The sequence below is a fragment of the Pleurodeles waltl genome, chromosome 3_1, assembly GCF_031143425.1.
Source record: "Pleurodeles waltl isolate 20211129_DDA chromosome 3_1, aPleWal1.hap1.20221129, whole genome shotgun sequence".
NCBI classification, from domain to species: Eukaryota; Metazoa; Chordata; class Amphibia; order Caudata; family Salamandridae; genus Pleurodeles; species Pleurodeles waltl.
In genome coordinates this window covers 223,054,902-223,072,963 of record NC_090440.1, presented here as the reverse complement: position 1 = coordinate 223,072,963, position 18,062 = coordinate 223,054,902, and the positions used below count along the sequence as shown (strand labels likewise).

The following is an 18,062-nucleotide window of genomic DNA, read 5'->3' as shown; positions in this document are numbered from 1 at the left end:
CTATGGACTTACAGGAGGAGGCGCTGGCCCTGTCCTTGCACAATGAAAAGTCATTTGATCGCATAGAGTGGTCTTACCTGTTTACGACACTGGAGAGATTTGGCCTGGGAGACAGATTTATCTCAATGGTACGGCTACTCTACGATCGACCCGCGGAAAGAGTTAACTGTGGAGGCTTCCTCTCAGACCCCTTTCCTATCCGTAGAGGTACACGACAGGGTTGCCCCCTCTCTCCACTTCTGTTCCTGCTAGCAATGGAGCCCCTTGCTGCAGCTATCCGCTCGTCCCCTTCCATCACAGGTCTTACGTTGCCTGTAGGTATTTCTAAAATCTATATGTAAGGAAATGCCTCCTTGGCATAGTTACCCCCTGACTTTTTGCCTTTGCTGATGCCAAGTTATGATTTGAAAGTGTGCTGAGGCCTGCTAACCAGGCCCCAGCACCAATGTTCTTTCAATAAAACTGTACCTTTGTCTCCACAATTGGCACACCCTGGCATCCAGGTAAGTCCCTTGTAACTGGTACCCCTGGTACCAAGGGCCCTGGTGCCAGGGAAGGTCTCTAAGGGCTGCAGCATGTCTTATGCCACCCTGGGGACCCCTCACTCAGCACAGACACACTGCTTGCCAGCTTGTGTGTGCTGGTGGGGAGAAAATGACCAAGTCGGCATGGCACTCCTCTCAGGGTGCCATGCCAACCTCACACTGCCTATGGCATAGATAAGTCACCTAAGCACTATGCCCCTACAGTGTCTAAGCAAAACCTTAGTCATTGTAAGTGCAGGGTAACCATAAGAGTATATGGTCTGGGAGTCTGTCATACACGAAATCCACAGCACTGGGAAGTTTGGTATCAAACTTCTCAGCACAATAAATGCACACTGATGCCAGTGTACATTTTATTGTGAAATACACCCAGAGGGCATCTTAGAGATGCCCCCTGAAAACATACCCGACTTCCAGTGTGGGCTGACTAGTTTTGCCAGCCTGCCACATACCAGACATGTTGCTGGCCACATGGGGAGAGTGTCTTTGTCACTCTGTGGCTAGTAACAAAGCCTGCACTGGGTGGAGGTGCTTCTCACCTCCCCCTGCAGGAACTGTAACACCTGGCGGTGAGCCTCAAAGTCTCAACCCCCTTTGTTACAGCGCCACAGGGCATCCCAGCTAGTGGAGATGCCCGCCCCCTCCGGCCACAGCCCCACTTTTGTCGTGGGAGATAATGAGAAAAACAAGGAGGAGTCACTGGCCAGTCAGGACAACCCCTAAGGTGTCCTGAGCTGAGGTGACTCTGACTTTTAGAAATCCTCTATCTTGCAGATGGAGGATTCCCCCAATAGGATTAGGGATGTGCCCCCCTCCCCTCAGGGAGGAGGCACAAAGAGGGTGTAGCCACCCTCAGGGCTAGTAGCCATTGGCTACTAACCCCCAGACTTAAACACACCCCTAAATTGAGTATTTAGGGCCCCCCAGAACCAAACAAGATAGATTCCTGCAACCTGAAGAAGAAGAAGGACTGCTGACCTGAAGCCCTGCAGAGAAGACGGAGACACCAACTGCTTTGGCCCCAGCCCTACCGGCCTGTCTCCCCACTTCAAGAAAAACTGCAACAGCGACGCGTCACCCAGGGTCCAGCGACCTCTGAAGCCTCAGAGGACTACCCTGCATCTAAAAGGACCAAGAACTCCCGAGGACAGCGACCCTGTTCCACAAAGACTGCAACTTTGCAACAAAGAAGCAATTTTTAAAGACCACACGTTTCCCGCCGGAAGCGTGAGACTTTCCACTCTGCGTCTGACGCCCCCGGCTCGACCTGCGGAGAACCAACACTACAGGGAGGACTCCCCGGCGACTGCGACCCTGTGAGTAGCCAGAGTTGACCCCCTTGAGTCCCCCCAGCGACGTCTGCAGAGGGAATCCAGAGGCTCCCCCTGACAGCGACTGCCTGCTCCAAAGAACCCGACGCCTGGGAAACACACTGCACCCGCAGCCCCCAGGACCTAAAGGATCCGACCTCCAGTGCAGGAGCGACCCCCAGGTGACCCTCTCCCTTGCCCAGGTAGTGGCTACCCCGAGGAGCCCCCCCCTTGCCTGCCTGCATCGCTGAAGAGACCCCTGGGTCTCCTATTGAAATCAATTGCTAACCCGACGCCTGTTTGCACTCTGCACCCGGCCGCCCCTGTGCCGCTGAGGGTGTACTTTTTGAGCTGACTTGTGTCCCCCCCCGGTGCCCTACAAAACCCCCCTGGTTTGCCCTCCGAAGTCACGGGTACTTTCCTGCTGGCAGACTGGAACCGGGGCACCCCCTTCTCCATTGAAGCCTATGCGTTTTGGGCACCACTTTGACCTCTGCACCTGACCGGCCCTGAGCTGCTGGTATGGTAACTTTGGGGTTGCCCTGAACCCCCAACGGTGGGCTACCTTGGACCCAACTTTGAACCCTTTACGTGCTTTACTTACCTGCAAAACTAACCAATACTTACCTCCCCCAGGAACTGTTGAATTTTGCAGTGTCCAATTTTAAAATAGCTTATTGCCATTTTTGCCACAACTGCTAAGCTACTGTGATGATTCAAAGTTCCTAAGATACCTGAGCGAAATACCTTTCATTTAAAGTATTGTTTGTAAATCTTGAACCTGTGGTTCTTAAAATAAACTAAGAAAATATATTTTTCTATATAAAAACCTATTGACCTGGAATTGTCTTTGAGTGTGCGTTCCTCATGTATTGCCTGTGTGTGTACAACAAATGCTTAACACTACCCTCTGATAAGCCTACTGCTCGACCACACTACCACAAAATAGAGCATTAGAATTATCTCTTTTTGCCACTATCTTACTTCTAAGGGGAACCCTTGGACTCTGTGCATGCTACTTCTTACTTTGAAATAGTACATACACAGCCAACTTCCTACCCTATCTATGTGCCGATGACGTCCTATTAACTCTCACGGATCTAGAACGATCCATACCAGCCCTGCTGGAGGTCATCGATGGATTCGCAAACCTTTCCGGCTACAGTATCAACTGGGATAAGAGCGAAGTACTCCCCCTCTCGCAGATGACTCCAAGAGCGGCACTCCTAGGCTTCCCATTTCGCTGGACACCGAAACGTCTCAAATACTTGGGAGTGCTAGTCAATCCGGGCCTAGTGCATATGGTGGCGGACAACATCGATCCCCTCATTGCACGGATGAAGCTTGATTTTGCAAAATGGAGTCAACTGGGCCTGTCTATGTGGGGTCGAGTACAAACGGTAAGGATGGTCACGGTGCCTCGTTTCACCTATATTCTGGGGCTCCTCCCCCTACAGGTGTCTCTCCATACGCTACGAAACATAGATGCACTCATCAGATCATTTGTAGGGGCTCAATGCGACCACGCTTATCGTCCGCTAAACTCTAGCCCGCCGCTCCCACGGGGGCCTGGGGCTTCCATCGGTAGAACACTATTCACTTGCACTACACCTGTCCCAGTTGTCCCACACTTTGTCCAAAGTGCCGGATCCGCCTCAGTGGATTGCCATGGAGAAGCTACTGCTATCCGCGAACGAGGGACTCGGAGGGCCTTACCGCGACGACCTCCCATCCGCCAATTCGGTGAACCCTATCTTGAAGGCGACGCAAGCAGCCTGGCGGAGGGCCCATAGCCTACTCGGGGTCCATCCTCTCCTCCACGACCAGGCACCTCTGTGGCGTAATGGCGGACTTCGGATAGGCGGTGAAGTGCTTAACTGGCCGCAGTGGAAGAGGGCTGGCATCCATACTCTTTCCCAGATCCTGGAAAACGACACGCTATAATCTTTCCTCAGACTACAGGAAGAATTCAATCTTCAACCGAGCCAAGAGTGGAGATACCTGCAACTCAAGCACTGCATCTGCCAGGGGACTGAGACCATCCGATGGGGATCCCAGTCTTCACCCATAGTGGCCTACTTGCAGCAGTGGGGGCAACATAGGGGAGTTATGGCGGGTCTCTATGACCTAATTACCCGACAGCTCTATTCCCAACCTCTCCTAGATAAGCTGCGCTTAAAATGGCAAACCCGACTATAACAGACACTAGACCCAGAGGACTGGGAAGACATTCTAGAGGCCCTGGATAGAGGTACCCGAGAGGCACGTTTAAAGTCTTGCCTCTTTAAGGTCCTACACGACTGGCACTGGTCCCTGGCAAAACTGCAGAGGACAGGACTTCTCCCACACGCAAAGTGCTGGCGATGCCCAGAGACTAACTCCGATCTAAAACATATCCTAACTGATTGCCCAACGGTCCGACCGCTGTGGGAGGTGGTGGGCTCCACCCTGGCTGAATCCATGATACTCCCGGCACCACTTCCCCCCCCTCATACTTTTACACGACACGACCTCCCAGACTTATCTAGACCGCACAAAAGATTACTACACACAGCACTAGCCACTGCAAAAATCTGTATCCTACGTCACTGGCGATCAGCTGTCTCTCCAACCCCAGAAGAATGGATCATAGCTATGACCCGTATCACCATGCATGAAAGAATCATCTATAACCTACAAGACCAAGACCAATTATTCAATCAAGTATGGGCCCCCTTCCTTACCGGGGGATGATCGTAGGCCGCCTGAAACCACCTACCCTCTCCCTTTTTCCCCCACTTTCCCTCCTCTCCCCTCCCCCGTCCCCCACCACCCTTCTCTCTTTCTTCTTTGATGGACTACCCTTCTTCCCCTCCCCTTATTAGTTTTTTCTTTTCTTTTCCTTCTCTCCCTTTTTCCTTTCTCTTTCCCCCCAGTTCCATCAGGGGCATGCTCCTGGTCTCTTTTATTCCTATTAGCAAGCTCCGGTTGTAGTTCCATCTATTTGAGTCAGCATAAGAACACTAAGGGGGTCATTCTAACCCTGGCGGTCGACGACCGCCAGGGCTAAAATGACGGGAGCACCGCCAACAGGCTGGCGGTGCTCCCATGGGCATTCTGACCGCTGCGGTACAGCCGCGGTCAGAAACGGGAAACCGGCGGTGTCCTGCCGGTTTCCCGCTGCCCTAGGGAATCCTCCACGGCGGCGCTGCAAGCAGCGCCGCCATGGGGATTCCGACCCCCTTACCGCCATCCTGTTCCTGGCGGTTTTCACCGCCAGGAACAGGATGGCAGTAACGGGTGTCGTGGGGCCCCTGGGGGCACCTGCAGTGCCCATGCCAATGGCATGGGCACTGCAGGGGCCCCCTAACAGGGCCCCACTAAGATTTTCAGTGTCTGCATAGCAGACACTGAAAATCGCGACGGGTGCAACTGCACCCGTTGCACCCTTCCCACTCCGCCGGCTCCATTCGGAGCCGGCATCCTCGTGGGAAGGGGTTTCCCGCTGGGCGGGCGGGCGGCCTTCTGGCGGTCGCCCGCCCGCCCAGCGGGAAACTCAGAATAACCGCGGCGGTCTTTTGACCGCGCAGCGGTATTCTGGCGGTTCCCGCTTGGCGGGCGGCTCCTGCCGCCCGCCAAGCTCAGAATTACCCCCTAAGTAACAAGCATGGACTGTGCCGAGAGAAGCCAAAGGACCCAGACCCCAATATCCAGACTGATCTGTTATCTTGGCAATACACTACCACGGCGTATACTTCCACCCTGATAGCCTGACCTCCAACGTAAAGATACCCGGCCTAAACTTGACGTCAGACTGTACACAAGCATTGCGACTTGCTTACAGTCCGGATACCGACACAGGGAGGAGTGAACCCTCTACTCCTGGAGGGCCAGATGACATTGTATTCATGCTCCCACCACCCTATTAACTTGTCTATCCCCCCTATCCTCTCTTGCTTCCCTTCACAAAGATGTCCTATAGCACGATGTTTTGCTTATTCCCCATCCCTGACTTTTCTTTCCCTCTCCCTCTTTTGTTTTTTCTGATTATTGTGGTATGTTTTCGAAATAAAATTGACAACGCCCCAATGTCCCATCCGTTGCCTGTATTCTCTGATTTATTTTGTACTATTGTTTGCAAATGTTGGGACCTCGGTCCCTCTTGGGTTTTGTATCATTTTGCAGTGCCTATAATAAAATTATTTAAAAAAAAAAAAAAAAAAAAGGTAACATGCACTTCCTGCTGTCCCTACGCTGCCTGCTATTCCTGCCCATGTGCTGCCTGCTGTCCCTGCGCTGCCTGCTGTCCCTGCCCCTGTGCTGCCTGATGTCCCTGCGATGCCTGCTGTTCCCGCGCAGTCTACTGTCCCCGCGCAGTGTGCTGTCCCTGCCCCTGCGCTGCCTGCTATTGGTGCGCTGCCTGCTACCCCTTGCACGGTGTTGCCTGCTGTCCCTGCCCTGCGCTGCCTGCTATTCCCATGCTGCCTGCTGCCCCTGCGCTGCTACTATCCCTGCTCTGTCTGCTGTACATGTCCCTGCACTGCCTGCTATCCATGCCCCTGTGCTGTCTGCTGTTCCTGTGCTGCCTGCTGGCCCTGCCCATGCTCTACCTGCTATCCCTGCCGCTGCACTGCCTGCTTTCATTGCCCTGTCTGCTATCCCCAGCCCTGCACTGCCTGCTGTCCACACGGCCCTGCTGCCTGCTATTCCGGTCCCTACATTGCCGCTTCAGGTCCTTCCCTGATGTCCTGGTCCACCTGGACCAAATACTAGGACCACTAATAGAGGCCACCGCACGACTACGCAGCAGACAGGCACTGCAAGCATGCCGCCAACACACCACCAGTTGGACTCAACCCAGCGCCAGGACCCCTGGACCTCCCGCCACCGACGGTACACCACCAAGGAACTCATGTACCTGGACCCAGGACACCAAAACAAAAGCTGCATCTCCTCCTTCCCACAATTCACCAAAGGACCATTCACCTGTAGACACTGCCACTTCTACTGCAACACAACCTACGAAAAAAATCCTGCTCCACTCCCAAGAACATCCCACAACTGCTCCATTACATCCTGCTCAGGACCCGTTAACACTGCAAACACACCACGAAAACCTGGGACACCATTACCACCCTCTCCACTGACATTGCCTTTATCACCGAAACATGGCTCACCCCTCCTCAAACTCCAACATCACCTCCACCACTCCCAAAGGCTACTACATGATACACCAAGACTGCACCAACAAACAAGGTGGCGGACTCGCTATCATCTTCAAGGAAACCATCAGATAAACCACCACCAACAACGGCCACCTGTCTCTCTTGGAACACCTCAACTTGCTACTTCAGACTGACGCGAAGACCACAGTAAGAGGCACCCTCGCCAACATACGCCGAGCAACATTTTGCGACGCCATCCCCAACCTCATCACCCCCCTAGCACTTGGCTCTCAAAACTACATCCTACTTGACGACCTAAACTTCCACTTGGACGACCCCTATGACACCCACTCCACCGCCCTCCTGCAGAACCTGAACAGCATCGGCTTTACCCAACTGGTTACCGAACCCACGCACAAAGCTGGACACACACTCAACCTCATTTTTACCTCCAGCACCAGCATCAAATTCAGCCACACCACAGAACTCACCTGGACTGACCACACAATTGTACACTTCACCATCACTGACGCCCAGCACCTCATCACCAAGGGTCAGATCTCTTCCCACCACAGTTGGAGCAAGGTAACGGAAACTCAGTGGTCATAGGGCCCTTACCACCTCCCATCCAAGGTCTCAACAGACCTCGGCCAGGCCGTCCAGAACTTCACGCCTGGGTCACCAACAATGCCGATAGATTTGCCCCACTGCAACCTACAAAATACATCAAGACCCCAAAAAAATACAGCTGGCACACTCCAGAACTCAGAACCATCAAACGCAACTACCTTCAACTGGTGAAAGAATGGCTCGCCACCAATAACCAATAACCGCACGGAAAGAGCAGCTCACAAAACCACCCTCAGCGACTATCACCGGCACATCAAAGAAGGCAAGGATGCAGCCATCACCACCTGAATCGTCTCTGTGGCCAACCACACCAAGGAACTCTTCAAAAGAGTCAAAGAATCCTCCAAGCCCACTGCCATACCATCCACCCCTCCCAAGAACTCTGTGACCCTCTCAGACTACAACAATATTAACCTCCAAACTGCCACCCTCAATCCCAACAACCTCAACCAACCAGCAAACATCATCCAAACCATTACCACATGGTCTCCGCTCACTGCCCTGACCACCTTAGCCATCATGTCTTCCATCTACTCGGGGCGCCTACCAACCCCTGCCGCCGCCACCTCTACAACCTCGCAATTAACTTAATCAGGACGCAACTCACCAGCATCATCAACACCTCCATCTCCACAGCACCCTTTCTGCACAGATGAAAACAAGCTGTTGTCAGATGCCTTCTAAAGAAAACCTCACCTGACCCCAGCAATCCCAAAATCTATTGTCTGATCTCCCTGTCTCCCCTACGCAGCCAAAGTACTCGAGAAAGCTAGCAACCAGAAGTTCTCTGAATTCCTGGAAAAAAACACCTACTAATGCCTCACAATCAGGATTCTGTGCAAACCACAGCACTGAGACCGCACTGATCACCACCACAGATTACATCACAACACTCCTTGACCAAGGAAAAACTATAGCCCTGATATTCCTCGACCTATCCGCAGCATTCAACACCATCTGCCACAATACCCTCATCAACAGACTCTACAACATAGGCATACAATAAGACATCCTCAAGTGGATCACATCGTTCCTTACAGGCCTCACATAGAGCATCCAACTGTCTCCCTCGACCTCTGCACTCAAAGACATCAGGTGCGGCGTACCACAAGGATCCTTCCTCAGCCCCATCCTGTTCAACATCAATATGACCCCTGTCGCAGTTGCCTTCATATCCCACAGACTCAACATAATCTCCTACACAGATGACACTCAACTGATCCTCTCGCTCACTGAGGACCCCTCCAACGCCAAATCCAACTTCCACAATGCCATGATCAATGTAACCAAATGGATGCGAGACAAGTGCCTCCAACTCAATTCTGACAAAACCAAAGTAATGATCTTTGGGAAGAACACCTCCGCATGGGACCACAGCTGGTGGCCTGCAGAACTTGGACCTACATCCACACCTACCGACCATGCACTCAACCTCGGCACCATCCTCGACAGCCAACTGACCATGAAATGACAAATCAACGCAGTTGCCTCCTCCTGCTTACACACACTTTGCATGCTCTGCAGAATCTTCTGATAGATCCCACCCAACACCAGAAAGACTACCACTCAGGCCCTCATCACAAGCCACTCAACTATGACAACACCCTCTATGCCAGCATCGCCAACCAGCTCCTGAGAATACTCCCAGAACAAACTTCAACTCCAGCTCTGTACAGCCCCCTCGCTGGTAGACTTCTGTAAGAGACTCAAGACCTGGCTCTTCGACAGAGACACAGCACCAAGATACCCCTTGGGGTAACATATGCTGTTTGAATAAATTGTGAGTTCAGAGACCCTAATCTCCACATCTCTATCTGCCCCTAGTGGGAAATGATTACTGGGCATATTCTGTGGTGTCTCTCGCTGTTCCTACAAATCCCCATTTGGATAGTTTTTCTAAGCAAACTAGCAATATTTCCTTCCAAATTGCATGTGCCTTTTTCTTGTGAGTTACCTTTATCACAATTCCATTCTCATCTTTGGATACTGGGTGGCTTACACTTATTTTAATGTCGAGCTGATATCTCTTACTTTGAAATTTATGGTCCATTCTTTGTGTGGGTACTCTGGTTGTACTGATTTCTGGGTGAGCTATCAGGTTGCACTGCTGAATGTGAGGGTGGCTTAGATATAGTTGCTGGAAGCCAAGGTTGCTGTAACCTTTTTTGTTCACTACTCTACACTTGCTCATTCTTGCCGGTTCTTTTTTCATCCCCCTTTTCTGCCTTCATCATTTTTTTCCTATCTCTCTTTTTTCTTTCTTCCCGTTATGTCTTTCTTTGGGTCATGGTCTGTTGGTGAAAAATGAGCCCCAATCTCCTAAAATGAGTGCAAGTGCCCACCACAGACACCATTAAGTGTTGGGGAGGGCTGAGTAAACACACTTCGCAGAGGAGAGCGGTCTAACCTCTGGAGAGCTCAGGTAGCAAAAGCAATCACATCTACAAGGAAATATGCTGCATATGGAATATTATACCTGGTGGAGTAGGCTGGTGGCAGAGTTCGTTTGTTCAATCCTTGGGTAAAGAAAGCTTTACGTTCACAAAAGGCAACATTGTTTTATGTGTAGCTTACAAAAGCGAGAGTCCTCCACCTGAATCTGGAGTGTTTGCATGTATACTAGTAATACGTTCAAATTTACTCATAATAGACCTGCTAAACATATGTGTGAGGTGTTAAGAGCTGAAGTCACTTTTTGTGATGTCACTTCCTATAAGGTCACTGATTGTGATGTCACTTCCTGTGATATCACTTCCTGTGGTGCCACGTGCGATTTTGCACGCCGTGATGTCACTTGCACGCTGCCTAACTGGGTTAGTTCCCCAACTTCTTCTTTTCGGACTCATGCTCTTTTTATATGAAAAGTCTGGTTGCTTTACAGATCTTTAAATATTACACTTTATTTACTAGAATGATTTCAGTTACACAGCTCTGCCAAATGCAACACATTGTGAGTTAGGATAACACATTTTAAGGCCTATTTTGGCATCACCACAGTGGTATGAAATGTCACACATTAGTTATGCTCTTAATTGCTCAAAGCGCTGCAACTCTTGCGCCCCGCCAGCGTTAGAGCCCAACTCAGTAGCTCTGGTGTGTGTGTCACAAGTAGTTAGAGTGTGAGCCGGGCCAATGGTGGAATAGAGGACTGTAGTTGTCATGGGTACACAATAATTTCAGCCTAGGCTCTGCTTGTTTACCTTGTGTTGCTCCCGGCTTCAAACGCCAATGAGATTAAAGCAAAAGTATTAAACTTTGATGTAAGAAATTGACTGATTTGCAGACTGCGAAACAAGAACACCAGGGATCGCTCCTGGCTTTCCTGCTTGACTAAATTGTTTTATTTAACTGAGCTTCCTTTTTTTATCACGTATGAGAGCTGTTGGAAATGGTCCTTTTTGCAAAGTCATAACCAAACCTTTTGCCTTCTTCCTCCTATTTTTCTGATCTGTTTTCCCTGTGTAAATTGTGATTATGATTGATTATCCACGATTGGCAAATCTGGTTTACCAGTATGTCCCTAGTATAATGGACCATGTGCGGCCAGGGCCTGAAAATCAAATGTTACTAGTGGGCCTGCAGCACTGATTGTGCCACCCACATAAGTACCCCTGTGAACATGTCTCAGACCTGTAATTGCAGTGTATGTGTGTGCAGTTTTAAACTGCTAGTTCGACCTGGCAAGTGCACCCACTTGCCAGGCCCAAACCTTCCCTTTTACTACATACAAGTCACCCCTAATGTAGGCCCTAGGCAGCCCCGTGGGCAGGGTGCAGTGTATTTCAAAGGATGGACATGTACTAGTGTGTTTTACATGTCCTGATAGTAAAATACTGCCAAATTTGTTTTCCCTACTGCAAAACCTATCTCTCCCATAGTCCAATATGGGGATTGCCTTTAAATATCTCTTATGTACAATTTCCAATTGGGAGTAGATAGAAATATGGAGTTTTGGGTCTGTAAACTTAAAATAAGTACATCTTTCAGTGAAGTTGGTTTTTAGATTGTCAGTGGGAAAATGTCACTTTTAGAAAGTGGGCATTTTCTTGCTTAACCATTCTGTGTCTCTGCTTGGCTGCTGAATCCACGTCTGGGTCAGACTGACAGTTAGGCTGGTGGTGAATTCATTCTAGGCAGTGACACAAAGGGAGCTGAGGTGTGTCCTGCATATCCTGATGGGTCTTCCTTGGTGTGGAGGGGAGGATGCGGAGAGCGCTCCACCTATGGGTGTCCCCGAGAGAACGAAGGAGTGCCCCGGGGCACAGAGAAGAACCGGGTTTCCCCCAGAAGTGCTCCGCTAATGCCGACAGAAGCGGAAAGGACAAAAATGCTATGGGAGGCCGGTGGAGGAGCGCAGCAGGAGACAGAGAGTGGAAAGAGTGAGCGGCAAAAGGCAGACGAGGAGAGTGAAGATGGCGTGCTACAGAAAAGAAGACAAGAGGAGATAAGGAGAAAAGAGGAAAAAGAGGACGAGCAGAGAAAAGAAGGACAGGAGTTGAAAGGTTCCCCTGAGATACCGGACCTGCCAGGAGAAGACCCTAAAGACTGGACCTACCGCGACACCTCCCGCCACGTCCCAGGGGGGACATGGCTTAGCCAGGTATGGGCTCAGGGCTGGCATTGGCTACAAAATAGCACATGGAGATAAATGTAACATAATAATATTTAATCACCATGAGGAACAGGGGGAAATTTAGAGATTGGTGTGATGTTTTCACTGCCTCTTACCTCTCACAGACACCGACGCTACCACCTCTCCCCTTTAGTTCTAAGAGCCAGTACTATTATAAGAACCCCGTACCTGAATACGCATCTGTTGTTGTTTCTTCTCTTGCTCAAGGTATTCCACCAACTGGTCCACCATGCTCCAACACCTAGGAGGCAAAAGAAGAGGAGACTTAAGACAAAGGCATTAACGAAGAGATGACAAATCCTGTGTCGCAATACATATAAACCAGACAATAAAAACTGAATTAGGTTCCCTGATCCAAATCCTGTGTGTTATATTCATTTCCCTTAATACCACCTCCACTATCCTACTCTTTTACAAGTGGCGAGCCAGATAGGAAACGATAACCATGGAGAACCTTGTCAGTATAGAAAGCGTAATTCGCCAATTAGCTGAGGCCAAAGACCCTTACTGCTTGTAATGGAAGAACGCTCTCGTACCGCCCAGAAGGAACATGAGCACTTACAAGAAGCCATAAAAATATAGTCTACTGTGACAGCGAGTACTCAATTGGCACACGAGAATGCAATTCATAAATTGACCGAGATCATTGCCAGTGCTAGTGTCCATCCCAATGTTCCAAGTTTAGTGCTACAAAAATATCAAAGGGAGAAGAGCCCGATGCTTTTTTCGTCACTTTTGAAAGAGTGGCATCTTCAGCTGCCTGGCCCACAGAAAGGTGGGGTCAGTATATAGCCCTTCTTTTAACAGGGGACTGCCAAACCGCATATCAGGCTGTTAACCCTGGAGTGGAAACCCCATATATAAGACATAAAAACAGCCATACTATAAAGAATGGGATATGATACATTACAGAGTTAAATTCTGAAAAGAAAAATGGATCCCCTCAGAAAATCCCCAGCCTTATACTACAGAGTGCAGTATTTACCATTCAAGTGTTTACGTCCCCGTGAAGTTACTAAGGAGGAATTATTTGATACAGTCATTTTGGAGCAGTTTTTGGAGGCCCCTCCTCTTAATACCCGGTGTTGGATAAGACAGAATACAGACATAGCTACTCAGATGGTACTGGACTTAGCCTGTGCTTATCAGCTTTCCTTTGAGCAAAGCCAGGGGGCCCCCCGAAATAACAGTAGTGGGGTCAAAAGAGGAAAAAGCCCATTGGTAACAGTCTCTTCCCACAAGGGGAACAAAGAAGGACCCAGATGGGAACTTTGTAGTCGGAGAGAACTGTACCATCAACCTCAGTGTTGTCAGTGCGGGGACCGGGGTCATATTGCCTGGCAGTGTCCCCAAAAACAACCAACCCAAGAACCATTGGAAGTGGGGATGTCCAAAGGCTGTGTCTTACTAGCCAATGATCGACAGCCCGGGTTTCTATTAGACCTCTTGATAAATAATAAACCAGCAAGGGCCCTGATAGACTCTGGCTGTCACTACTCATGATAAATGCATCCAGAGCACAGTCTCACCAGTGGAAAGAAAATGAACAAGCTGCCATTACATGTGTTCACGGTAGAACAAGAAAGTATCCAGTTACAGCGGTAGAAGTAGAATGGACAGGGCAGAAAGAGCTAGTCAAAGTAGGAGTTATTACCCAACTGATAGAAGACTTGGGTGGTCATTACAACCCTGGCGGACAGTGTTAAAGCGGCGGTAAGACCGCCAACAGGCCGGCGGTAAACATTTTGGAATTATGACCGTGGCGGAAACCGCCAACAAAGACAGCCACTTTAACACTCCGACCGCCACGGCGGTACAGACAAATAGCGCGGCGGTCACCGCCAACAGACAGGCGGAAGACAATGTACCGCCCACAGTATCACAACCTACCAATCCGCCACCTTTTCTGGGGCGGATTCACCGCGGAGAAAAACACGGCAGAAACAGCCATTTCAAAGGGAAAATGCTCACCTCTACACATCCCACGAGGAATCAGGACACCATGGAGCCGGAACTCCATATTCTGCCAGCGATAGTCTTCTTGCTCCTATACGAGGATCATCAACGCCGGCGGAGAAGAGCACGGTGAGTACTGCACCTACGACATAGGGGAGGGGGGAGGCAAAAACACAGGGACACACACAACCAACATCCCAACCCCCACCCCGACCCTCACCCACTACAACACACACACCAATGCATATCTATACATTACAGTAACAACCCCCAACCCCCTCGGAAGAATGCAAAGACAAAAGGAAATGAGTTGAACCATTGTAATATATCAAAATACAGGAAGCAAATATATACATATATATATACACATTAAACAAAAAATACACCACGATTAGTAGTGCAGGTAATGCACCATTCATTGTCCGTGGACCACTGGGCCCAAAATGCATGGGCGAGGCCCACACAGATACCTGATCAAAACGGAGAGAACACTGCTGGGGCATCAGATAGAAATACAACAGGCACCTCAGGGGGAAGGGAAGGGGGGGCAGCTCAGCCGGATGAGTGCACCACGCCTGATCCACGAGGGGGCTCCATGCCCATTGATGTATCCTGGGGAGTGCAAAGCCACAGTCTCTCAAGTCTCTACAGTGGGTGGGTTGCCCACTGTACCATCCTGGGGAGTGCAAAGCCACAGTCTCTCAAGTCTCTACAGTGGGTGGGTTGCCCACTGCCATATCCTAGGGAGTGCAAAGCCACAGTCTCTCAAGTCTCTACAGTGGGTGGGTTGCCCACTGCCATATCCTGGGGAGTGCAAAGCCACAGTCTCTCAAGTCTCTACAGTGGGTGGGTTGCCCACTGCCATATCCTGGGGAGTACAAAGCCACAGTCTCTCAAGTGGATAACAGTCTCCACTGGTGCTGGAGGGGGACTGGTGCCCAGAGTGCAGCGCACACCCCGTGACGGTCCCAATTGCGTCAATGCCCCTGCCGCAAATGGCCTGTTCAGCGGTGCTTGTGTTGCCAGTGTCACACCTGTTCAGCAGTGCATTCCATGGCGGTCTTTGCCCTGTTCAGCGGTCCCTGGCCTGTTCAGCGGTGCTTGCGTTGCCAGTGTCAGACCTGTTCAGCGGTGCATTCCATGGCGGTCTTTGCCCTGTTCAGCGGTCCCTGGCCTGTTCAGCGGTGCTTGCCAAGGTGGTCCTTCATTGCCCAGCTGGGCTGTGGCTGGCGGTCCTTCATGGGTCAGCTGGGCTGTGGCTTGCGGGGCCCTCCTGGCCAGCTGGGCTGTGGCTGGCGGTGGCCTCCTGGCCAGTGATGATGGGGCTGGCCTCCTGGGCAGTGACTCTGGCGGTGGCCTCCTGGCCAGTGACGATGGGGCTGGCCTCCTGGGCAGTGACTCTGGCGGTGGCCTCCTGGCCAGTGACGATGGGGCTGGCGGTGGCCTCCTGGGCAGCAGGGATGATGGCGGTCCTCTCCGCCGTGCTGCTCCTCCCAGACTTTGGAGATTTCTTCTGCCCCTTTCCCACCTTGGGAGGAGTCACAGCTGAGTCAACACTCCCCCCGGGACCCTTGTGAGCGGCTTTGCTGGCTGGAGTCTTCCCCCTCTCCCACCGGGCACTGTCCAACTTCTGGTGCTTCACAGGGGGGGGACTGGCTGTGCTGTGGCTCTGTGCCACACTGGCTGTCACGGTGGCCGGTGCACTCCACATACCTGCAACAACAGGCACCACTGGTCCCAGAGATTTTTTGGCTGAGGTGCTAGTACGGGACCTATGAGTTGGAGGGCAGGGGTGGTGGTGGGAAATAGGTTAAGGGGGGCCAGGAAAAGTTTTTGGGAGACACTGGGACGGGTAGATGGAGGGGGTTTGGGAGTGGAGGAAGAGGTGGTGGTTGTAGGAGGTGTAAGTTTTGTGGATTTGGGTAAAGGTGCATGGGCTGGAGGCTGTCGTGAGGTGGATGGCTGTTGGGTGGGTGTGTGCCTGCGTTTGTGTATCTTCGGAGGGGGCGTCACAGACACATTGGGAGAGGATACAGGGGACGTGTAAATGGTTGTGGGGGTGGTGAGTGCATGTAAGCGGGGTGTGGTGGTGGGTGTGCTGGTGGGGGACGTAGTGGCTGTAGTGGTAGTGAATGCAGGTGTGAGTGTAGACGAGACTGGGAGGGCGAAGGTGATGCCCACCCTCCTGGGTGAGCGGGCACGGGGCACACGCTGAGGGGCTGCTGGGAGGGCGGTGCTGGTGGGGGGGTGGCGGCTGTACCTGTAGAAGTGGGGGGCATAGATTTTGCCGTCACCACAAGGGAGCTCCCATCGGAGGACGAGTCTGTGTCGCTGGTTGCAGATTCTGTGACCGCCGTGGTGCTCCCCTCGCCCTCCGTCCCACTGGTGTATTCTGAGTCTGTGGTGTGGCCCTCCATGGCCATGTGGGATGCAGCTCCCTCGTGCTCCGGTGCCACTGTACCTCCGCCTGATGATGCTGATGCACACAAGAACAGGGAGACCACAAAAAGGGGGGGACGACAGAAGAAAGACAGGTTGAGTGCATGGCTTACCGCTACCGTTGGCGGACAATACAGATAAAAGGATCACCTTTCGACTTCTCACCCATGCACACAAAGCCCTCCACAACAAGGGACCGGAATACCTCAACCGACGCCTCAGCTTCTACGTCCCCACCCGCCTCCTCCGTTCCTCTGGTCTCGCACTTCCTGCCGTCCCTCGCATCCGCCGCTCCACAGTGGGTGGGAGATCTTTCTCCTTCCTGGCGGCCAAGACCTGGAACTCCCTCCCCACCAGCCTCAGGACCACCCAGGACCACTCCGCTTTCCGGAGACTCCTAAAAACCTGGCTATTCGAGCAGCAGTAACCCCCCCTTTCCCCTAGCGCCTTGAGACCCGCACGGGTGAGTAGCGCGCTTTATAAATGTTAATGATTTGATTTGATTTGATACAGCAGCCCCCTGCACTACGTCGCGCTGTTGGGCTCTACAGATGCAATTCCTGGGATATGGCCTACAAGGCTATGGATGACATCTGCACACATAGATGACACGGGCATTAATACCTGTACTTGGCACTCTACAGAGGTGGGGTGCCACATGGCCTGCATTACGGAGGGGCCTAGCCTACAGAACTCGCCCTGGCCTAGGGAAACCCACAGCCCTCCTCCCCCACCCAGACCCCTCCACTGCGCGCAAAGTTAGCAGAATGATGTTGTACTCACCCCCTTGTGTCTGCTGTGATGCCATCAAGCGCCCATCCAACTCAGGGTAGGCCACCGCCAGGATCCGGAACATCAGGGGGGTCATGGTTCGACAGGCACCCCTCCCACATTGGGAGGCCATCCTCAGCTGAGCCTCCGCTGTCTTCTTGCTACAGCGGCGAATGTCCTACCATCTTTTCCGGCAGTGGGTGCTCCGTCTGTGGTGGACCCCCAGGGTCCGGACGTCCTTGGCGATGGCACGCCAAATATCCTTCTTCTGGTGGGCGTTGACCTACATGACATGTACAGGGGAAAAAGAGAAGTCAATAACAACTGCACCGTCTAAGTGAGTGGCCCACATCCCTACCCTTGCCATGTGGCACATGCATTCACAGTCCATCGTGCACGCAGAACTGTGCCCCCTTCATTCTTACAACCAGCCCTCTCCACACAGGCATAGCCCATACAACATGCTCCCTGTGTACTTACCTGTTGGTCTGGAGGACCGTAGAGTAGCGTGTACTGGGGGAGGACCCCGTCGACGAGCTTCTCCAACTCCTCTGCAGTGAAGGCAGGGGCCCTTTCCCCAGACGTACGAGCAATTGTCTCTTCCAGACCGAGGTCACAGCAGCACTTGCACTGT

The 18,062-nt window shown here is 51.8% G+C and overlaps 1 protein-coding gene across 1 annotated transcript in view; it reads right to left on the bottom strand.

Moving 5' to 3' along the window:
• Positions 1-18,062, bottom strand: part of LOC138283411 (uncharacterized) — an 88,030-nt gene that overhangs the window by 20,179 nt on the left and 49,789 nt on the right. Inside the window, exon 6 of the mRNA XM_069221375.1 lies at positions 12,431-12,503. Coding sequence (XP_069077476.1) covers positions 12,431-12,503 — 73 coding nt within the window. The remainder of the gene's footprint in view (positions 1-12,430; positions 12,504-18,062) is intronic.